This window comes from Pleurodeles waltl, chromosome 1_2, assembly GCF_031143425.1.
Source record: "Pleurodeles waltl isolate 20211129_DDA chromosome 1_2, aPleWal1.hap1.20221129, whole genome shotgun sequence".
Lineage (NCBI taxonomy): Eukaryota > Metazoa > Chordata > Amphibia > Caudata > Salamandridae > Pleurodeles > Pleurodeles waltl.
This window is the reverse complement of record NC_090437.1, coordinates 312,665,158-312,689,885: the sequence shown is the minus strand read 5'-3', so window position 1 is coordinate 312,689,885 and position 24,728 is coordinate 312,665,158. Positions and strand designations below refer to the sequence as shown.

Below are 24,728 nucleotides of genomic sequence, written 5' to 3'. Positions count from 1 at the left end.
GGTTTGGTAGGTTTCCTATATGGCTGCTGAGACCAGGACCAAAAACACAGGCCCCCCACCCCCGCAAAAACAGGTACTTTTGTATTTGATAATTTTGATGTGACCACATAGTGTTTTGGGGCATTTCCTTTCACGGGCCCTAAGCCTTCCCACACAAGTGAGGTGCCATTATTATCGGGAGACTTGGCGGGGGATGCTGGGTGGAAGGAAATGTGTGGCTCCTCAAGTCACTCCATCCTAGAATCCCCTAGATGTCTAGTTTTAAAAAAATGCACAGGTTTGGTAGGTTTCCCTAGGTGCCAGCTGAGCTTGAGGCCAAAATCCACAGCTAGGCACTTGGAAAAAACAGCTCTGGTTTCTTTGGGAAAATGTGACGTGTCCACATTGTCTTTTGGGGCATTTCCTGTTGTGGGCACTAGGTCTAGCCACACAAGTGAGGTGCCATTATTATTAGGAGACTTGAGGGGTGGGGGTGAATGCTGGGTAGAAGGAAATGTGTGTCTTCTCTTAGATTCTAGAACATTCTGTCACCGAAATGTGAGGATAAAGTGTGTGTTTTTTGGTCCACATATTGAGGTTTGCAAAGGATTCTGGGTAACAGAACCTGGTGAGAACCCCACAAGTCACCCCATTCTGAATTCCTTTAGGTGTCTAGTTTTCAAAAATGTATAGGTTTGCTAGGTTTCCCTAAGTGTCGGTTGAGCTAAAGGCCAAAAGCCACAGCTCGGCACTCAAAAAATTTCAATGTAAAAATGTGATTTGTCCATGTTTGTTTCCTGTCGCGGGCATTAGGCCTGCCCACACAAGTGAGGTACCATTTTTATTGGGAGACTTGGGGGAACACAGAATAGCAGAACAAGTGTTGTTGCCCCTTGTCTGTCTCTACATTTTTTCCTTCTAAATGTAAGATAGTGTGTAAAAAAGACGGCTATTTGAGAAATGTCCTGCTTCTCAACACCTTATCTTGTGCCCAGTTTAGAAATACAAAGGTTTCCTTGATACCTATTATTCACTCTTAATATTTCACCAAATGAATTGCTGTATACCCGTTATACAATGAAACCCCATTGCAAGGTGCAGCTCATTTATTGGCTGCGGGTACATAGGGTTCTTGATGAACCTACAAGCCCTATATATCCCCGCAACCAGAAGAGTCCAGCAGATGTAACAGTATATTGCTTTTGAAAATCTGACTTTGCCGGAAAAAGTTACAGAGTAAAACGTGGAGAACAATGGCTGTTTTATTTTTTTACCTCAATTTCAATATGTTTTTATTTCAGCTGTTATTTTCTGTAGGAAAACCTTGTAGGATCTACACAAATTACCCTTTGCTAAATTCAGAATTTATTCTACTTTTCAAAAATGTTTAGCTCCCCGGATCCAGCATTGGTTTCATACCCATTTCTGTCACTATCTGGAAGGAGGCTAAAAGCACAAAAATAGTAAAAATGGAGTATGTCCCAGTAAAATGCAAAATTGTGTTGAAAAAGTGTGTTATTCAAGTCTGCCTGTTCCTGAAAGCTGGGAAGATGGTGATTTTAGCCCTGCAAACCCTTTGTTGATGCCATTTTCAGAAAAAAAAACACAAGCTGCCTTCTGCAGCACTTTTTTCCCATGTAAAAAAAAAAAAAAAAAAGATTTATTTGTTGCTGTGTTTGGGTAATTTTTTGGTCTCCTTCAGGGGAACCCACAAACTCTGGGTACCTCTAGAAACCCTAGGATGTTGGGAAAAAAGGTCACAAATTTGGAGCAGGTAGCTTACATGTACAAAAAGTTATGAGGGCCTAAGCACGAATTGCCCCAAATAGCCAAAAAAAGGCCAGGCACCTGAGGGGGAAAAGCCCTGGCAGAGAAGGGGTTAAATAAATGCTTGCTTGTTTACTTAACATCTCCTTGATGTTAGTGCTGTCAAGTAAAAAGCAACCCATTGTTTCTGTTGAGGAGGGGTCCAGATGTAAAGGTCAGGGTGGCTGCATGTGGCCCCCTACTGCTGCATTAGAGGGTACTTCTGCTAAACAAAAGCATCTTCAGAATATTACACATTGGCATAATTTATGCTGTTTTGGGTACCTAGTGCAGCCTTTAGTATTCACTTGCTCTGAAGTGTTGATTTTAATGGTTTATCCTTTCAACCTGGTCCTCTTTCATTATTGGAGACAACCTTTTGAGGATCATACTGTAATTTATAAAACATCAGTCCTCCTAGCAAAGGGGTCTCCAACCTTTTCTGTAGTGAGAGCTACTTCTGATCAGTGAAAAGCATCATGAGCTGTTGAAAGCTAAACAACTCACTAATTATTACCAGATGGCCTCATGCCCAGCTTCCTTGACTTTGAGCCTAAAGTCCATAGAGCCAGACTCAATGCTTTGAACTAAGAGGCATATTTACTAGCCCCTTGTGCTCCTTTGCGCCACCCTAGTGTTATTTTTTTACACTAAGGAGGCCTCCACCGTGTGCCATATTTACAAAGTGGCACAATGCATGCACTGCTCCACTTTGTAACCCCTTGTGCCAGATTATACCTCTGCCAGATCTAATGAGTGTAAGGGGGATGTTCCCATGCTGGGAGGCCCCAAAAAAATTATGCATTAACATTTACAAGATTTGACTACACATTTTTTTCTGTAATTTTTAACGCCTGCTCAGGGCAGCTGGCTCCCATAGTAACCTCTGGGCCTCTCTGTGCTTTGCTGGACTAGCGCCATCATTTGTGGCGCTAATCCAGCAAAGCGCCACAATAGCATTTTATATTATGGCGCTATTGTGCAAACGTGCACCATGGTGCGTTGTGTAGTAAATACAGTGCTACCATAGTGACGTTAAGGGGCACAGAGCGACGCAAGAAAAGTGGCGCATCAGAGCTGATGTGCTACTTTCTTGTAAATATGCCCCTAAATACTTTAACTAGGGGCACTATGTCAGGACTGCCATGAGTCAGCGAGACTGTGGTATTTGGGGTTGTTTGAACATGTGTGCATATGAATGGACTGTGTGTTGTATATACTTGTGGCACAGGACATACCTTTCGCCATATGTGGCACCCTTAACCTATATAACACAAACATACAACCATTTTTTAAAATAGGAGAAATTTTAAGTGCAAAAATCTTCATAATGTGGAACCATTTTCTGCACTTTAAATTTATCTCATTGAAAAAATGGACTGAATTTTCAATTATAAATATGGCACAGTGTTCTAATGGCCACTCAGAGCGAGAGGCCTGCTGTTTCTAAATGCAACACTTTCATTAAAAAATTGAAAATTAAAATGAAAAGTTAACTTAATTAGAAGATAACTTTTCATTTTGATTTTCCCTGATTTTAAAAGCATTGAGAAACATTGTTTGTTTTCTCTTCTAATACTGAGTTGATAAGGACTTTAATTTCAGAGTTAAATATCTTAGTGCTTCCATTCTTCGCCCTGTGTCCTAGGTCATAAATCTGACCCCAGCTCTGCTCCTTATCAGGCCCTGATATCTGCAGCCTGTTCATAATAATGTAAAATAAACACAGCATTCCCTTCAATTTTATAGTAAAAATGTGATCCTGTGCTTACTTAAAATGAACTCCAGGCTGTGAGCTACTCTAAATAGGTCTGGGATCTAGGGGTAGCTTGTGATCAACTTGTTGGAGACACCTGTCCTAGCCTGTGCTTTTGCAGGTGTGCACGTTTCATTCGCACTCTAGTGTTAAATTGACTAGGGTTTCATAATTTCTCTTTCCATTTAGCTAGCTTCTGAATCTCTGTGCCGAGTTTAAGTACATTGTATGCTGCAAAAGCAATTAATCATAAGATAACAAACAGACCTTCTTACTCAGCATCCACATACCTTTTTCTTCCACGTGCGTACTTTGTGTACAAAAGGAGTGAACAAGATGCTGAGTCCGCTGTCTAGCTTCGCACCATAACTAAAAAAACACAAAAAAAACCCAGAAAGGGCATGCATACGTACTAATATTACACCAGAAAATTGAACTTTTTTTCCCAGTCCACGTGCTGTGACATTTTCACTTGCCTGGTACTTCTCATTTGCTAGCTTAACACGAATTGTATTTCTCAAAAACCAGCGCAAAATGTCAGTAAGAAAAGCTGTTTTTTCATGTATTTTGAGAGAACAAGCCATTCTGTTTTTTTCTGGTCGATTGGTATGTTTCATTGATCTTTGTTTTCTTCCAAGTGGGAGGGTGCTATAGCTAAGCTATCAGTTTTGTAATTTTTGCACCCCCTTATTTATGAGTACATTTAATAAAAATGCACGCTTGTCTCCTTGTGGCGTGGCTTATCCAAGCACTTTGGGTGTAGCTTAAAGACAGAAACCTAACTCGAACCTCATTGGAACTAAAAAGATGATTCACATGTCGAATATGAAGCAGAGTTATATAGTAGTTTGCTTCAAAAGACGTCTGTGACTTGCAGCCACTTAGACGCAAGCATTGAGAAAGGCAATTGATTTGACTTTTGCATAGTGAAATATTTGTTTAACCAACGTGTACACTAACAGCAATATCTACAGCATAGGCAGCAACAGTGCAGTGTGAAAACTTTACAAACGCAGAAAATGTAAGGACGAGTTAGCAGCTGGGCCAGCTTTCCTCGCCTGCAGATAAAGTAGCAGGCAAAAGTGCTAAACGCTTCCCTTCCACACTCTGTACTCGTGCAAGTAGTTTGCTATCAGAAAAGGGGATGGGTAGATAGCTGTGAGGAAAGGCTTCTAGTTCTCTCTTCGCTCGTATGCTGTAAAGAGAGTCCAAATTTAAGAGGACCTTGCAAATAGAAATGTAAAAAAAAAAAGCTTAGATAAAACGGGTGAATGAGGTAGTTCCCTGGGCTTTGGCGAAAATCTTGCCATTACTTGTAATGTGGAGAAGTGTAGTCAGCACAACTGGAATTATGTCATTTTTGCAGCCTTGGGATTTTCTGTATAATTGTGAATTTGCCGCATAATCCATCATCTTCTACATAATCTGTAGATTTTAACAAAAAATATTTATCTGTCAACATGTCAAAAGTTACTAAAAACTCGGGGACACAAGCTGCCACACAATAGAAGGCCCTCCGAAAAGGCTGGCTAGTCACCTTTCTGTTGGTTATTGCTTTATTTGGATGTTAAACTGGTACTAATGAACTGGAACCTACGCCCAGACAGTGTTAACAAGAACACAAATGATAAAATAATGAAGTAATACTACCACAAAATGTGCCAAATTACTATGCATAATTTATTTTGCCTGCCACATGATTTGGTCCTCTCTGCCACAGAATTCCAGTGTCTATGGATGTAGTACAAAGCTTGATCTCAATAAAATACCACCAACCAGCTCTGCTTCAGTCATGCAGAAAGCATAAGGCTTCATAAACACGCCAGATCTCTGCATTTGCTCTGCTAACAGGCTGGCAGGAGCTTGGCCTGTGGACCAGCCTTGATCGACTTTACTTCACAAAGATTTCATGTTCATCTAGTTGCCCACTTCGATTATTCCCCTGCCCGCTTCCTACTTCATCCTACATGCATATTTACTCGCAAAATTTACCACTTTTTTATCCACTGTTCTTCATGCCAAAACTATAGTGTTTGTCAGTGCTTGTTTTTCTCCTGTTTTTGCAAGCTTTGTCATATGTGCGGACAGAGGCAAGTTCTTCCTGGCTCTCCCTATTTACAAAGTGCATCCAGAAGGTGTTTAGTGACAAGACTGTGTGGGAGTTGCAGAGCTAGGATCCACCTGTTTATCTTCCTCACCTCTAATTCTAAAAATAAATCCAAATGTTTGCCATCAAACCCATAGAGAATAAAAATAGCTCTAATATTGATGTGGACAGGCCTTGTGTTTGGATGAGTGATCTGCTCCGCATGTCCTTCCTCCCTACCCCTTCTCCCATCATTATTTTCACTTCCGGTCTTTCAGCTGCTGTCACCTTTTACTATTTCTACTTACAGCACCATCTTTTGCCTACATTTTCTTCAGCTCGCTGCAGGATCTCAAAGCACTCTAAAAAATGAGTGCTTCACAAAACACTGAAAGTAACTTAGGGCCCTATTTTGAGTTTGGCGGAGGAGAAAGCCTGTCTGCCAAACTCCCGACAGGTTGGCCGCCGCCCATGCGGCGACCTCTCCGCCAGTGTAATTAAGAGTTTCCCGCTAGGTCAGTGGGCGGAAACCTGAGTTTCCGCCTGCTGGCCTAGTGGGAAATAGGCTACAGCATTGTCTCTAGCTTGTAATCAAGCCGGCGGCAATGCTGTAGGCTGCAGGGTGCACTAGCACCCTTGCAATGTTGCAGACAGTGAACATTGTGATGGTGCTGGCCAGGGAGGCCCCTGCATTGCCCATGCCAAGTGCAGCTGCACCCGTTCTCCGCCAGCCTTTTCATGGAGGTGCTACCACCATGAAACCGCTGGCGGTGAAGGAGGGTCATAATCCCCAGGACAACGCTGCTTGCAGCCCTGCCCTGGCAGATTAGAATCTCTTCCACCACCAAACCACCGGGATCTATGATCCTGGCAGAGCTTGCGACTTCCTGGCGGCTTGACCACCAGGGTTGCAATGTGGCATTCGGACCGCTGCATTGGCAGTGGTCCGACCACCACCGTAAGTCTGGCGGTCTAATGACACCCAGACTCGTAATGAGGCCCTTAGTATTTGCAGTTGTAGTGTCTGTATTTATGCATTTTCCAATTTCCTATTTTCACGAGAAGTGAAAAAGTATATATTGCTAGTGCGAAAGGTTAACACCTGCATCCTGTTATAAATATTTGAAGAGCCTCCCCTATGTATGTCGTGGAATAGAAGACTGTGTAAAAACAAGGCTGTTTCTAAATTGGGCCTACATGTACTTTCACCTTCCTGCCAGGCACGATCTCACTTAGTCAAGACAGGCTTTACGTGTGTTTCATTTTGAGTTGAAGAACATACAAGGTTGTGGCTTTGTAAGTGCACAACATTTCCATGCTGATATTTTTTAGAGGACAGTGACAACATTCCACACAGGAACATTCCAAAGTAGAAGTTCGTACTTTGTCATGCAAGTCACCCTTCCGGATGGTGGTCTGGAGCTGCTGTTTACATTTTAGGAGAAGGGCCATCTTTGTCACTCCAGCACCTCAACATGTTCTTCCGGGTACTGACACTGCAGGAATCTGCCAGGGATTAAAAGCCCTACCAGACATCACCAGCCTGTATTTCGTATGGTTATTTTGTTTATTGCCTTTGTGTATGAGTAGAGAAGTCACTGAGGTGCTGATATTGCAGCTCGCACATACTCCCATGCCTTGTCCATGGGGGAGGTGGGCCACAAAGATGCCACTCCCAAAGATAATGGACCATTTCAAGCAACTAAATACTGCTAGCTAAAGAACAGCACTCTATTGAAACACACTGCATGCTTGTCTGTTGGTTAAAATCAATGCACTTTACTTTTTGTGTAAAATTCAGTTGAGTACAGCCGGTGCGGTTACTTTTAAGTCCTGATTAATTGCTTTCTACTCTGGTAGTGGTCTGCAGCTAAAGGAAAAGAAGTGTGCTGCCAGTTGAGTTGGAGAAATCTTTTGTAAATAAATGACACTGAAGATGGTTTCCTTCTCGCAGATGATGTTCAGATTATGTTATGCAGTATTTGCCTCTTAGCCTTCCTTCTTGCTGATCTTCGGTGTGCAGTTGTGGATTTGCTCAGACTGTCCCTGCAGAGGGTTACACTTCACTATTTCCACCTCAATAGACAAATTTAATTTCAGAAACCTATCAGATACATCTACTCAGCTGGAATCCTTTGTGCATGCAACCCAAGCATACACAAAACCAGAACTGGCGGTCTAGCCTTCTCCTACAGCCCGTCAAAAGTCTGGAATGACTTGCCATTACACATCAGAGCTGCATTTTTAATTCTTGAATTCAAGAAGCTGAAGACCTGGCTCTTAGAATAACCCACTCATCTTCCTTAGGCCAGGCTAGGACCACACCCGAAGCACCATAGGTGATAATGCACTTTACAAATACATGTAACATAATTCATGCAGTGGGATTCTGCTAATGAGACCTAGAGTCCTTGGTCCAGCTATTAGAGAGAACATTCTCTTTCCTTTTCATTATGTTTACATGCAGATCATCGATTTGCCTATTTGTAAATAGGTCCTCTGTGACTTCCCACACTCCAGAGGTGGTGGACGGTATGTGTTCATACTGTCTCAGGGGCAGAATAACACACATGGTCATCTGAGCACTGTACGTAATTCCACCTTTATCAAGAGCAGTTTCTATAATACATTGTCATATCCTTACTCATTTGCTCTTACTCCAATTGAGATGGCAGACACGGGCTGAAATGGAAAAGAAACTGCCATTTTAAACAAAATGCTGCAGACTCTTGTAATTGCTTATCTTCAGAAGGTTGGTGTATTGCTGTGAAACACAACATCAAATGTCCCTTTTGTGATCTTGCAAAAAAATCAGAAAGCTTTTAGACCAAATTCTGTAAAAATAATACAAACATAGAATAACTGTAGTAGGCAACATCAACTATGTTACAATCTATGCTTCACGGCAATGCTAAATTATTACGTTATTTTAGAAATAATACATGAATGAGCACTGCCGAAGTAATGGCATCGTAGGATCAGAAAAAGGAAACGTTTCTAAAGGCATGTAAAGGCACTGCCTTTGTCATTTTCTCATTTCCCTGTCTGGGTTTCCCAGTAAAAAGAAATATCAAGCTGCAGAACAGGACATTGATTCGACAAAAAAAGGATGACAACCCCCTAGCAGTCCAAAACGGGCTACATGCAGTCAAGAAAAATTCTTTACAGTTTTAGTATAGCTAGGGCTTCATTTTACGCCCTTTTTTGGCCTAAGCACAGTGCCTAAATGGCAAGATCCGTCTTTTTGCTTGTAGTGCTTAATGGATGCAACGCTTCACTTAAGCATATCCTCCTGAGAATGCCGTCTTAACTGGACAATAACAGACGGACATCTGGATGACTTTCCCCCTGTATGCTGCCAGTGCTCTGATTACATTCATAGCAAAGTATATGTTGCTTTGCCTACCATGAAATATTATCATTTTATATGCCCTCATGTAGACTCTGGATTTCATTCTTTTTCTTACATTGTGACCATCCATCCTATGAGATTTTGAAAGCTGCACTCTGAGAAAAGTGGGTCTTCTGTGGCCAGCATTGTAATTTTAAGGGGAACTTTGAAAATTGGTAGTTGTTGAGCTGTACAACAAGGAACATAGATTTGACCCTCTGTCAAATTGTTTGTTCCCCCTTAAGGTCAATTTAATATTTTAGTCTTCTGTTACCTACTCAGGTCATCAGTATTTTGTCAGTGAAAGAAAACGTACATCTAGAAAGCAGTTAAAGGCAGTGTTTTAAGTGTAATATCTGAATACGCCAAATGTTATTGAATACATAGAGGCTTACATTATATACATGAATCTTACCCCCCTACCCCCTAAACAGGAGAAATTTAGTATGTGTAATTATTGAATAAAAACATACTCTACTTATAAACTTTGGTAGTTCAGAACCTTGCCTGTTTATGCTTTCTCTTCTGGCTCTTACACATGGCTGCTTTTAATAAACAAATCAATATATAATCAGCACTACGATGCACTGTGTTCTCAATTTGATTTGCTATATAACTGTTCTTGTAAATACTATTATTTGTCATGGTATAAATGAGATAATGTAAACGGCTATAAGAAGTGCATGGAGAAGGCACAGGATATAGGTACTGTAATGTGGCTACACAGTTGAATACACTGTGTATTGAGGTGTGAAAGTTGTAGTATATGGAAAGTGTTGCGTAAATTATAAATTAAAGAGATAAGTTTCGAAATTTACATTTTGCAGTAATTTATCTTTTGTTTGTAGCTGAAGAATACATAGTTATATTAATTTAAGGGTGGTGTGCAAATTATGAATGTAAGGCGTAACTATAACTTAAGAATTTGTAATGTTTGTATTTTAAGTTTGGCTTGTATAGAAATAATAAATACAATTTTGCTAACTATAACAAAGGTAGGGGTGTGTGTGTGTGTATATAAAAAAAACTTTATCCAAAATCTCATTTTTTGCAAACATTTGGTCAATCTTCAAATTTCAAAATGTCTTTCAATTTTCTCCCAGTTAATAATCTTTTTATGCCATAGCACCCTGTGACAGATAAACTCAAAAAAATAATCTAATTGACTCCAGTGTGTTTCATCTTTAAACATACCCCCTTTTCTTTTCAAAATTATGTGGGGCGAAACCTGCGTAAAAGGTTTTCTAAACGTTGTCAATAACTAATACTGAGGTTGAAAGATTTAGCCGAGTTGGCAAAGGAACCTTCGATTTTTGTGCCGTACAACCGTTTAGTGAGAGCAGTATTTCTTCTTGGGTTACTGAAAGAAGTGACAGTTTGGAACTCTTGGTATCTTTTGACACTCAAGCAAGTGAAAACCAGACAGAGCGATATTTCATGCTATTCCTTCTCTTTGGGATCCTGCAGACACAGGTTTCTGTGCAGATTTGATAGATTAAGGCTGGATTCTAAAGACTAGTGATCAGTGCTTTTCATTAAAACTGGTGAGTAATTAAGGGTCCTGTCCCTTTTTCAACAGTAGGACTTGTCCCGGGCCATTTAAAGAATTGATATCTCTGCAACTATTGAATACATGAGGACCTCCAAAAACCTTGGTTCTGTAACAGTTGAATCCGTAATACAACTGCTCTTTCAACATTATTTTGTCCTTAGACATCAAGAGGATGTAATTTAAAATAGATTAGCTGTCTGTTTTTCGTTTGCAGAAAGAAAACATGGGCCACATTCAAAGACGATGTATGTAAATTGTCCTCCCACAGAAACTTTTAGTGCGTTTATAAAAAAAAAAAGTAATAATCACAGAACAATTGCTATTCTTGAGATATAAGCACAACAACCACCCTTCCCAGTCAGTGTGCTTGAGTTAACACATTCCCTCCCTCCCGAAACAATAATAGGCAACCATTTGTTTCGTTCCCATAGATCAGGGGCCTCCAACCTTTTCAGAGCTACTTGCGATCAATAAAAATCATCCCAAGTTGTTATTATCATTAGTGTTATAATAATGACATCAGACAAAATTACATTTGTGGCCACCTCATTCCATGTAGTGATCACAACAGTGAGTCAGGCAGGATTGCCAGCAGTAATGTAAACAAGCATTTTCAGTGCAATACAGGGAGTGCAGAATTATTAGGCAAGTTGTATTTTTGAGGATTAATTTTATTATTGAACAACAACCATGTTCTCAATGAACCCAAAAAACTCATTAATATCAAAGCTGAATATTTTTGGAAGTAGTTTTTAGTTTGTTTTTAGTTTTAGCTATGTTAGGGGGATATCTGTGTGTGCAGGTGACTATTACTGTGCATAATTATTAGGCAACTTAACAAAAAACAAATATATACCCATTTCAATTATTTATTATTACCAGTGAAACCAATATAACATCTCAACATTCACAAATATACATGTCTGACATTCAAAAACAAAAACAAATCAGTGACCAATATAGCCACCTTTCTTTGCAAGGACACTCAAAAGCCTGCCATCCATGGATTCTGTCAGTGTTTTGATCTGTTCACCATCAACATTGCGTGCAGCAGCAACCACAGCCTCCCAGACACTGTTCAGAGAGGTGTACTGTTTTCCCTCCTTGTAAATCTCACATTTGATGATGGACCACAGGTTCTCAATGGGGTTCAGATCAGGTGAACAAGGAGGCCATGTCATTAGATTTCCTTCTTTTATACCCTTTCTTGCCAGCCACGCTGTGGAGTACTTGGACGTGTGTGATGGAGCATTGTCCTGCATGAAAATCATGTTTTTCTTGAAGGATGCAGACTTCTTCCTGTACCACTGCTTGAAGAAGGTGTCTACCAGGAACTGGCAGTAGGACTGGGAGTTGAGCTTGACTCCATCCTCAACCCGAAAAGGCCCCACAAGCTCATCTTTGATGATACCAGCCCAAACCAGTACTCCACCTCCACCTTGCTGGCGTCTGAGTCGGACTGGAGCTCTCTGCCCTTTACCAATCCAGCCACGGGCCCATCCATCTGGCCCATCAAGACTCACTCTCATTTCATCAGTCCATAAAACCTTAGAAAATCAGTCTTGAGATATTTCTTGGCCCAGTCTTGACATTTCAGCTTGTGTGTCTTGTTCAGTGGTGGTCGTCTTTCAGCCTTTCTTACCTTGACCATGACTCTGAGTATTGCACACCTTGTGCTTTTGGGCACTCCAGTGATGTTGCAGCTCTGAAATATGGCCAAACTGGTGGCAAGTGGCATCGTGGCAGCTGCACGCTTGACTTTTCTCAGTTCATGGGCAGTTATTTTGCGCCTTGGTTTTTCCACACGCTTCTTGCGACCCTGTTGACTATTTTGAATGAAACGCTTGATTGTTCGATGATCACGCTTCAGAAGCTTTGCAATTTTAAGATTGCTGCATCCCTCTGCAAGATATCTCACTATTTTTGACTTTTCTGAGCCTGTCAAGTCCTTCTTTTGACCCATTTTGCCAAAGGAAAGGAAGTTGCCTAATAATTATGCACACCTGATATAGGGTGGTGATGTCATTAGACCACACCCCTTCTCATTACAGAGATGCACATCACCTAATATGCTTAATTGGTAGTAGGCTTTCGAGCCTATACAGCTTGGAGTAAGACAACATGCATAAAGAGGATGATGTGGTCAAAATACTCATTTGCCTAATAATTCTGCACTCCCTGTAGGTCTTGCATATTTCAAACAAGTTAATTGTTATCTTTTGACAACAGCACCCGTGAGAAAAAAAAAAAGAAAACATGAGTGGAAACTTAGAAAAGACGACTTAACAAAATAAAAGAAAGTTAGCTTCAAAAAATAAAACTTTACAATTTTGTTTGTCCTACTAGGCACGTTTTTGCCAGGTACAAGCGTTCTGTTTGCGGGGCACTGGAGGTTAAAATGAACAAAATAGTGCCTTGATCACGTTGGGAGCAGCGGACGGGCACTAGTTAAGTTGAAATTAGTTAGCGCTCGATTCCTGCTCCACACAGAGGAACGGAAATGATGCTGGGCGTGCCTTGACAAATTACAAGACTTCAAAGAAGAGTGCCACTCAAACCAGCAAATAGTAAGTGACAGGCGGGCTCCAAGCCCTTTACTGAACATAACAGTGTCTCACATGTGAGACGCACTCGCAGGCGCGACCCTAAACATAGGTAATACATTAATGGTCATAGTTTAAGTGCCCCTGGCACAAAGGTAATAATACCAGTAGTAAGCCTCCTCAAAGCCAAATGATTTATCACTCAAATATCAGCTGTAAATAGATTTTGGAAATTCAAACATCTTATCAGTTCTGAAAATACACATTTTGTCTAATACACGTTTCAATTTTGGTATACATATACTTGGTCAAACAAAAGCTCCCAATTTAGTAGGCAGCAGTAGACACAGGAGAGCTAATTTTAGGTAACTGAAGAACTGTCAGTAGCTCCTGAGCTACTCGTTGGAGACGCCTGCCTTAGATTTATTACAGGATGATGATCCATTGACATGTAACCCTTCTGCTTTTTTTCTGGAGCACCTAAACTATAGTGTAGCACCTAAATTAGAGCAGCTTTCCAATGCTATGCTTCTCACCAAATCCCAGCAGGCTTTCTTGTGCTGTAGGCAGAAACCGCCTTGCACTGTTTTTTTCTCACTTAATTATATCTTTTTTGTAGGTCAGACTTGATATACATAGAGTGGGAATGGCTCCGTCCAGAGGAGTATTTTTTTGCCTCATGGTATGTTGTTTATGGGTACGTCATTCTGACTCCTATGGGGTGGGCTTGTTTTGCAATGCATGTTGCACTGCTTTACATCTCAAAAGTACACAGAATCCTCAAGTTATTTCGTTCAGATGCATTGTATACAGAAAGAAAATGTTTCTGTTTTGTTTATTCACAGCAATCTCCTAATTAAATCAGGACAGTAATACATCGATGTCAAGATCAAGTGTGTCACATTCTCACAGATGCCTTTCACACCACACCCTATGGCATCCTCAAAATAGCTGCTTATTAGATCTTTGATGTCCACGCACTGAAAGTGGTTCATTGTAGGAGAAAAGATGCATTGGGAAAGCTAGTTCTGTGTTAGTCTGCTAACGTCTACAGTGTAAGCAAATTAAAGCCAGCCGAAAACGAAAGGCAGACTTAATTGAAGGCTCCTTAATTCTAAAGTAGTCCTTGATACAGTTAAATGCAAGCACTGAAGAGAAGGTGGAAGGATACACCCAAATAGCCTATATTGAGTGAAAGAAAATTCTCAGCTGGGGTCAAGCAACAGGCGATTAACAACTTCTCAAGCCAATTGTTGAAAGATGCTGGAAACCCGATGTTTGGAAGAGTGCACTTTGTGTATTGTAATATTGTAAACAATAGATCTGCTTCACAGCTTGCACTGTCAAAACCCAAACCTAAGATTGAGATTGTGAGACCGTTCACAGCAACTTCGAAGGCGAGCCTCGTGCTTCCCGGGACCCTCTACATGCTAACCTTGAGGTTTATAAAATGCACACAGGACTCCATAACGCTCCAGGAAAAATGCCTCCTAATGATCCAACTGAAGACACGCACTTGCCTTCTGTCAGCGAAGTTCATCAGGCTTTTGCTCACTGGGCCACGTTCTGTGTACACTGCGGCCTCCATGACCAACCACTTCACACACCGGGAAGGTATCGAGAACATGAAAAAACAACTTGGCTCACACAAAAATGGAAAAGGACTTTACCAGTACCCAACCGTTTCACAGACCTTATCATTTTCACATTGTTTTTAAGGTGTTACTCAAAAGCTAACGCCCACTAGTTCTACAAACATGCCGCAGTGTGAAAACAAAACGCTGGCATACTAACGTCTGAAAACAAATGTTAAGAATATTAAAGAAACTTTGAAGCTCACCACAGCAGAGAATAATAAACAGTACCGCAAATAGAGGCAAGGTCCCAAAATGCCTTGGGCTTATGTACGCACATTTTTTTCGGCTGCCAGAGTATAAGTAAAAGATGTGTGCATAACTCTGAAATCTCCACAACCCCCACTGAAATGATAGACTTTCACTGTACAGATAATTGTAAGACAACATAGATTCATTCACAGAATAGATCTTTTATTAGAGTTCCTCAGCATCAAATTCCGCAGTAGGCCTGTCTCTTTACTTCTGGGGTCATGACTCCTTGCAAATGAAGGGGTTTGGCCGCCGTGCAAATGAGGAAAGACTTTGCCTCTGCTTCCATGGCTTTACAGACACTGGTGCAGAGACAGAGAGGCTGCCAGGAGTCAAACTCTTTTATGGGGGAAAGAGGGTCCTGGAGAGCCTGCAGATATTCACCTGAGGACAGGTGTCACCCCTTACTGCAATTGGCTCAAGAGGATCTCTGCCCCCTCTTAAATGCAAGCTGGTTACCACATACATAGTGAAAGATGGACAAGTGGTTTCAAACAACTGTCCACCTTTCACTGGTGTGCCGCCGCCAGGGCAGGCACAGGTACGCGGCTTTGCTGGCACCAGCTTATTGTTCTGATGGGGTGCACAGACCCCAGTCTGTTCCCACCTAAAGCTGCACTGGGGTGTAAACCAGGGCACTGCGCGCTGTTTGTGATATTGTTCCATAGAGTAATGGAGTGATACCACTTCATAGATCAGTCCGCTTAGGAGGGATCAACATGTCTCTAACATAGGCTACCGGGTGCGGTCTGTACGCAGCGTACCGTATTGCAAGATACCTCATAGCAAGATCTTCTGTTCTACCTAACAGTAGATTTTAGAATGTTTGGTATTGATTTTCCACCAAATTGGGATTTGGCAGACATAATAGTGTGAAATGGCACCACTCTCTATACACTAACAGGTTTGGTTTTAGTTGCAAAAGTGGAGACCGTGGGACAAAACTATCAGTAGTCCCCATAGTGCGTCTGCGCTTCGCTGCAAGCAGCCAACGTACATTGTGCTTTTTTAGCTAAAAAATTTATGTAAACTCGTTCTTGATCTAGAATTTAGTCTTAGCTACTTCTAAAAACTAAGCCATGTTTATAATGGGTGTTACAAGTAACTGCCTCTTTAAAACGCATATTCATCTCAACATATATTCTTTCAATTTCCTCCTCAGTTTGAAATACTCCTCTGTGTACAAGATCATGACGATCCAGCTATCGATGTGTGTAAAAAGCTACTTGGCAAATATCCACATGTAGATGCAAGATTATTTATAGGTAAGTATGCTTCTTGGCTGAGCTATCACGGGTTTTAACAGGGCAAGAGAGAGCTTTTGGGTACTCCAGTTAGCCCGATGCCTGGAGACCTGTCATTTTACACATATTTCCAGTTTCGATTTTCATTCTTCAGACATGTACTGGGATTAGCGCTTTGTAGGCATTTCTTACTTGTTAATTAGGTAAAACATTTCAACAGGTTTCCCCTTCTCTGTCTTTTCACTTATTGTGCTTTCGGGCTGTTTTGGTGTGTCGCTCTACCAGAAGTTAGATTTAATTTGTATACTCTTTAACATGGCCTGGCAGTACTGTATCATCCGATTGGCAGGTAAACTGAGTGAACAGAGGTTGTATTGAAGGGGTTCTGATACTAGAAAGTCGTTGCTCATGTACTTTATGCACATTGGTTTTACTTTTTAAGGGAAAGCTTGTGCAGAAAAGCAGTTCTTAAGACTTTGCAGTGCTTCTTCAGGACTAATGTGACTAACTTAAAATACATGTTACATCCACAGGTGGGAAAAAAGTTGGTATCAATCCCAAAATAAATAATTTAATGCCAGGGTACGACGTAGCCAAGTACGATCTGATATGGATATGTGATAGTGGAATCAGAGGTAAGTTTAATGTTTGTGTTGTGGTTGCATGAATAATGTTAAATTAGTGTGAATCTTTCACTCGTGTAGCGCTTCCATGGGGATCTGCATAGAGTGGAAAAGTCATTTAAAAGCACAAATGTTAGTAATCCTTATGTGTTTATCAGTGCCTCTTTGTTTATATAACTCGTTCTATGCCACAGTTGTTTCAATGTAGGTCTTTCAAGCTGTTAACAGCGAGTGTTTGGGATGTTAGATTGATGTAACTTCGTTTTAGCTCTTCCCCATCAGTAGTGCCTTTTGACCCAGAATCAATGGCAGTCTCTTTGATCGTCTCTAGTCGCAAAGAACTAACCACCTCTCGACCACAAAATGGTCACAATTATAGTAGTTAACTGCCCTCACAAATATCTCCATTTCTAAGAGTGGTCAACTTTACCTTCAGATTTCTGCAATGCTAGCAGAAACCTTTGCAGATAGTGCCACCCAATTAAATACTGGAAGCACTTCTTTGTTTTCGTTGACCACAGGAAAAATCTAGACCATTTGCATTCCTACTTTAAGTGCACATAGGCAGCGTATATTGTCCCTGTGTCTCAATTTTGTTATTTTTTGTGTGTAGTTTTGAGCTGATCCCGAGTTCTGATATGTAGGTCACACCTTCTCATGGAAAGATCTTTGTTGATCTAGCCGGTTCCTGTCTGTTCTCAAATTCAGCCGGCCGTTTAGGGATTTGAGCATTGGCAGTAAAGCCAATGGGACAATCATTGTTTGTATTCCTTTGTGCTACTGAGTTTGCCTATGATTCCAGTGTTAACAGTAAGTAAGCGCCAGACAAATTAAGAATTTCAAGATTTTGTCTGTGTAAACTCTGTGATATAACTAACAAAAGTTAGTCAGTGGCCATGTACATAATTTTAAGAATGTTAAAATCATGGCACTAAATTAAACGTATCAAGTACTATTTAGAACGTTTGTCTTATAAAAGTTGGCAAATGTGGTTAACAATTTAAAATAATACATAAGGAACCCCTTTATTCACATAGTACTGCCCAACAAAAGCCAGAATCTGGAATCTCAAGTTTCCATAAAACCTTTGGCAAAATCAACATTCCTCAAGATTCTGCTCAGATTTGTCAACATTTTGCATCTGTTTCATAAGGAGACTGATTTTGTTGTATTGCACAGGGATCCTCGTTCTCCCAGAACAAACTTGAAGAGTTGTAGGTACTGTCCTTACTGTCAAACATCTCACCAGGTAAAACTACATTTCCCCCTCTGGCCTTCACTTACATCTTTCATGGAGTGCCATAAGGATTCTTGCAGTACCCATCCATCTTCAGGGTCCTCTTAGTGATGTAACGGTGTAATTCATGGTTCTTCCCAGTTCCCATGTCCCGGCTTAATTGGTGGTTCACTAATTTCCTAAACATATGCTACCTTACCTCCTCTCCAGATGTCTAAATTCAGTTACCAAGAAACAGATTCTAGTCTATCTACTGAGTTGCACATATTTTGAGGTTGAGTATTTTGTGTAAACTTCTGTACTATAGTACGTTTTCACTTTGGAAACCCAACAAGGGATGTTCCAGAAAGGTCTATAAACTCCTTTTGTTTGTATCAGGCAAATGATATCACCCTTGGGTTGCTTCCGCCTTTCACTATATGACAATGCTCCTCCATCCCCTTTTAAACTCCTCACTTTACACCGCTCTCTAAAGTGACAAGCAGGCAGCTTAAATGGGCTGTATAAATAATAAAGCAGAATAGAAATGGCTTTTCCCAAAATTACAATTGGACTAGTAACTTTCGACATATAACAGAATATTTTACTCATTCTATTCTGTTTCACTTTAATGTGGAAAGAAACTAAATTCAACTTTGAAAATTAGATTTTGCATTTCAATTCTTGAAAATGTCAAGCAGTCTGTGCTCTGGGCCTCCCAAAGGGTTTGAAAGTGGTACAGTGATACATTGGTTGCTGCTGTCCCAGATCCTTCTTCTCAGCCTGTGTTGGAAAATTGGTTATTGGTAAGGGCGGGTAAGTGCCTACACTTAGCAGTAGGCCACTAACCTCCACTTAGGTCCAGCTAGGTCTCAATAAATTAAACCCAGCTCAACCCTTGGTACCTTGGCAACGAGTGACAACGCTTAACTTAGGAGACATATGTGTAAAGCATTTAAAAATCACAAAACAGTAAATAAGTAAAACAGAATAAAAATCCAACACCAATTTATAGAAATAGATTTTATTTTTATCTTTAAAAATGACACCAAAACGATTAAAATTGGATATGGGTAACCGGAACTATCAATTTTTGAAGAATTACTGTTTTCTAACACATAGAAATGAAAAGCGCCAATCTGGTCATCAGGTCGCATCTTGACCGGGGCAAAGTCAAAGTTTGAGGCTGACCGCGATAGAGCCCTGCTCGGCTACAGCTCGTGGGAGGCCTCAGTCAAAAGTTTACCTTTGGACTTAGTCATTGTCTTGAAGATTTTCTTCAGCGGGACAAAGTTGCTAGTCCAATCCGACCTCCTGGAACTCTCCTTGGATACGTGTCACAGGAGACCTCGGTGGGGATGGAAGTCCTTTGACTGGGGCAAACCTGAATCTTGATCTGACGTCCCTTGAGTCCTCTTCTGATACACTGCCTGGAAGGTCCCAGTCAGCTTTCTACGTTCGGACATAGTCACCTTTTCGGAGATTTTCTTCACTAGGACGAACCTGCAAGTCAGGCCGGGTCGCGGTTGAGGTAAGCCGGCTAGAGTTGCTGTGGCGGGTCTGTCCCTTTATGGAGCTTTTTTCCAAAAGTTCTCTAAACTTCTGGATCTTCTTCCAGATGTTCTTTTAAGGTTCTTTTGAGGTCCACCGCTCACCCCAAGGTTCCAGAATCCCTGAGATGCTCCTTGAGGGTACGGAATACAACTCACAGAATGCACCTGGCACAAACTCCAAATTGGCCACTGGACAGTGGTCAGCTGTTTAGTTCCTTCATGAATTGGTGCAGGGGACTCTGGTTAGCAGTTTATCACCTGTAGCTAACAGGGAGTCCCTCCTTGAACCAGATGAAACCAGGCAAAATCCTTCTTGTGGTGAAGCCCAAGTGTGCAGCTGGTACAGTCCTCCAGAGTGCAGTGTCCAGATGCAGGTCAGGGGTCAAGCAGGGCAGTCCTTCTTTTTCTGTAGTTCTTCCTTGTTGGAATCTGATAGGGATCGCAGGTGTGGGTACAGCTCTGCCAAATTTATCCTTGCTCCTGGGTGAAAAACAGGGGGATCCCGATTCTCCAACCAGGTGAGAGTCCTTCCCCCTGTGATGACCACTTCCTGGGAAGTGTGGCAAAAATCAGTCCCAGGAAACAACATTCCTCAACACTCCATCATGGCTGAAACTGATTTTTGGAGGTTACTTCTGACTGAGCCCACCCACTCAGTCAGAAGGGGCTAAAAATCTTAAACACAACCTTCTCCTGCCCTCTCCCAATTTAAATCAGGGGGGCACCTAGTTGTCTGGGTTTGCAGGATGTGAGGGAGGTGCTGGGTTGCTCCAAAATGTCCTTCCCTGCCTTTGAAGACCAGTTTGGCAGCCCTCCCTCCTCCCCCCACCCCTTTCCTCCTTCTCCATCTACTGGGGGAAGTTTTCCTCCCCCAGGCACATCTATTTGCGTTCAGCCCTGCTACTTCACATCTCATCAAGGCTGCCTGGCAAGGCTGCCAGAGAATGGCCAATCAGAGCAGAGCACTGCAAGGCTGACACTGGCAACTTTTTAGGTGGAGTTTAAAACTCTTAACCTGAACAAGTTATATTAAATCCAACAATTGTAAATTGCGGGATTTATCATAACAAATAATTTCATACCAAACTTGATGTATCTGACACCGAAGGAGACTTTTAAATTAAATAAAGTCTCCCAATTCTAGCCTATGGAGGTCATTCACTAAAATGAAGGAAAAACAAATTTGGCTGTTTTACCTCACCAAGGCTTATAAAACTATCTTTATAAGGTCCATGCTTATAGTTACATGGCACCCACCCAAAATAAAGTTGTTTTCAACTTTGGAAGTATTTTTTATTCCAAAGTCGAATTTGCATATAACTTTAATTTAAAAGCAGCCATCAAGGCAGGCCTGCCTTTAAAATGACACTGGGCAACTCAGCAGTGCACTTACGTGTGCACTATCTATGCTGGGGTCCCTAAACCTACATGCCAAACTACATACTAGGGACTTATATGTAAGTTGACATAGCCAATTATTATTATCCTATTTGCATACTTAGGGGCATATTTATACTCCGTTTGCGCCGAATTTGCGTCGTTTTTTTCGACGCAAAACTAACTCCATATTTATACTTTGGCGTTAGACGCGTCTAGCGCCAAAGTTCATGGAGTTAGCGTCATTTTTTTGCGTGAACACCTTCCTTGCGTTAATGAGATGCAAGGTAGGTGTTCCCGTCTTAAAAAATGACTCCCAGGCATGTGCGTGGTATTTATACTCCCGGGCAAAAATGACGCCCGGGAGTGGGCGGGGCAAAAAACCCCGCATTTGCGCCTCTTTTTAACGCCTGGGTCAGGGCAGGCGTTAAGGGACCTGTGGTCTCAGAATGAGCCCAGAGGTGCCCTCCCCTGCCCCCAGGGACACCCCCTGCCACCCTTGCTCACCCCAGGAGGACACCCAAGGATGGAGGGACCCATCCCAGGGAAGAAAAGGTAAGTTGTGGTAAGTATTTTTTTTTATTTTTTTTTGTATCATAGGGGTGCCTGATTTGTGCCCCCCTACATGCCACTATGCCCAATGACCATGCCCAGGGGACAGAAGTCCCCTGGGCATGGCCATTGGGCAAGGGGGCATGACTCCTGTGTTTGCTAAGACAGGAGTCATGTTAATGGCGTCTGGGCACCCAAAAAAAAATGGCGCAATTCGGGTTAAGACAATTTTTTTGCCTCAGCCTGACTTGCCCCATTTTTGGACGCCCAAACGCCATTTTTCCCTACGCCGGCGCTGCCTGGTGTACGTGGTTTTTTTTCACGCACACCAGGCAGCGCCGGTCGGCTAACGCCGGCTAACGTCATTCAATAAATACGGCGCCCGCATGGCGCTTCAGAATGGCGATAGCCGGCGCTAATTTTTTTGGCGCAAAACTGCGTTAGCGCAGTTTTGCATCAAAAAGTATAAATATGGCCCTTATTTTATACACAGCACAGGCCCTGGGACTGGTTAGCAGTACCCAGGGCACCATCAAAGTCAGGAAAACACCAGCCAAAAGTGAAAAATGGGGGCAAAAGTTAGGGGCCTCTGCAATCAGCCCTGTTTTCGCACAGCCTAAAACAACATAGGACTGTGATCTTTTGCAGAAATAAGAAATGACTTTTTAACAATGTATCACTGAACGTTAGTTTTCGCTGTGCTTTTTAAAACGTTAGCACCTTTAGAGTTAAATGCACACATTGAGACATTTGTTCTCTGTAATTTAGATGTTGGCATCCACTGTTGTGAAGTCTATTGCATTCTCAAGTACTGAACTAACAGTCAACCTAAATATTGTTTCCCTGCACAGTGCAACCAGACACACTGACTGATATGGCTAACCAGATGACGGAAAAAGTGGGATTAGTCCATGGGCTGCCGTACGTGTCTGACCGACAGGGCTTTGCTGCAACTTTAGAACAGGTGAGCATATTACAAACCCCTTGACTTATCAGAATTGTTAGTCTTGACAACATCTAAATACTTTTGCTTGTCAGTTTGGATATATGTTCATGCATGCTCTGTGTGTTGACAGGTTTGGTTTTTTATCAGTGTTAAATGTAAAGTGATGTGCATGAAAACCCTTCAGGCCACTCAAACTGTATCACACAGTAGAAAGGTGCAAGCAGGCAGACATGGTATGTGAGACCCAAACGTGTCTACACTTATTTTAATTGCTGTGCTGCAGTTTAATAATGGCTGTATTGACCAGGACTGAGCATGTGAATATCGGACGACATTTATATCTGGTGGACAGACAGGGGACTTTGGAGGGGGGGTTTGCAGGGGGCGTTTAGCTGCCATATTATCTGACCGTGTGGAAAAAATATAGAATATTGACTTCATGTTCCTTTCAACGAAGGAGCCAACATTTGCTGTGATTGTTGCTTTTAATGTGCCTTATTACATTCCGTTACCGTTTCTCATCAAATGCGTTTCAGGTGCATCCGCAGCCTTGTTCCCTGACAGCAAAGCACCATTTTGTGCCTGTATTTACACCAGTGTTAGGCGTGTGACCTCCCAAATGAAATCGAAAACAGCCTATCATGTCACTACATTCGAACTGAGCGAAGGGAGAGTTGGGATTGTAGGGAGTGTGCCGACTTTGAATACGCCAACGTGCACACGCACAGGAGCAGGGCAGCGCTGAGCAGTTGCAGGACTTCTATCTCCTTTGGGTTAATTTTAAAGTTCGTCCCTAATCTAACTACCTTTTTGATTTCACATATCTTTGTGCATGATTCACCCCAAGAGATTGAGTTAATATTTACATTACAAGTTAATATTTGTTGCTTTCTAAAATAAATCAGTAGGTTCTCAAGTCATGAGCTTTGTGGATTAAAAAAAAGTGTGAGACAATTGGAAAACATTGTGTGTGCATTTTTTCTATTGGCGTGTAAAGTTGCTGACCAAATGGAAATCAACTTAGTCGCCATAATTTCAGTCTTATGATTGTACATATAATATCCCAGTGTGTTCTGCACTCTTATAATCATTTTTACCATTGACTCAGACTGGGCTCGTAATCTGTTTTATCAGTAATATTAAACATGACGTTGTTTTCCTACATTAGAGTGTAAGACTGCCGGTCACAGCACCATATACTTTGGGAAATCTGTGGGTTTTTGTACTCTTAAAAAAAATAATAATAACAATAATCTGAATCCGTTTTTCGAATATACATTTAAGCATCCTTTTTGGGTAACCGGTTTTGTACACATCATATTATGTAAATGATCCAGCCCCAAGGCACAATATATATGACAGTTTCAAAAATGTATTTTTCTCTCCAAGGCCTACGGGTATTTTCTTGAATTTGGCATCCCTCTACCAGATGAACAAATGTAGCATGGTTAAATGGCTAAAAAATGTTGTTGAGGTAGATGGAATGAAAACAGTTTTTATTGTGAAGCTGATATGGATCCTGATCAGAGATTAGCAGAAATGTATCTGATGTAAGCCAAGCTCAGCAACTTAATTGTCAACTAGCTGTCATTACAGTTTCTAGCCGTTTCTGGTACTGCTCCCTAAAAGCAAGGATATTAACTGAAGTTCATGGTTTTATGTTCTTGTTACATCTGCAAGTAATTTTCTTGTGTCTATGTAAGTACATGTTCGATGGCATCTGTTGCTGCAGATACACATGTGTGGCACAGTCCGCTGCCTGGTGTTGGGCTCGGAGTATTACAAGTTGTTTTTCTTCGAAGAAGTCTTTTTGGTCACGGGACCGAAGGACTCCTCCCTCTTCGGCTCCATTGCGCATGGGCGTCGACTCCATCTTAGATTGTTTTTTTCCGCTGTCGGGTTCGGACGTATTCCTTTTCGCTCCGTGTTTCGGTTCGGAAAGTTAGTCAGAATCTCGGAAGAAAGCGTCGGTATTGTTCCGTTCGGTATCGGGATAGTTAGGTACATCGACACCGATCATCGGAAGACTTTGGGGCAGTTTCGATCCCCCATCGGGGCCTGGTCGGCCCGACCGCGTGCGACATCGAAGCCGATGGAACGGACCCCGTTTCGTTTCTGCCCAAAATGTCACAGTAAGTATCCTTATACAGATCAGCACTTGGTCTGTAACTTGTGCTTGTCCCCCGAGCACAAGGAGGATACCTGTGAAGCCTGTCGA

General features: G+C 41.7%; 1 protein-coding gene across 1 annotated transcript in view; it reads left to right on the top strand.

Moving 5' to 3' along the window:
- The window catches only part of UGCG (UDP-glucose ceramide glucosyltransferase), a 116,838-nt gene that overhangs the window by 56,850 nt on the left and 35,260 nt on the right, over nt 1–24,728 (top strand). The window contains exons 3-5 of the mRNA XM_069238731.1: nt 16,162–16,264; nt 16,777–16,878; nt 22,416–22,528. Coding sequence (XP_069094832.1) covers nt 16,162–16,264; nt 16,777–16,878; nt 22,416–22,528 — 318 coding nt within the window. The remainder of the gene's footprint in view (nt 1–16,161; nt 16,265–16,776; nt 16,879–22,415; nt 22,529–24,728) is intronic.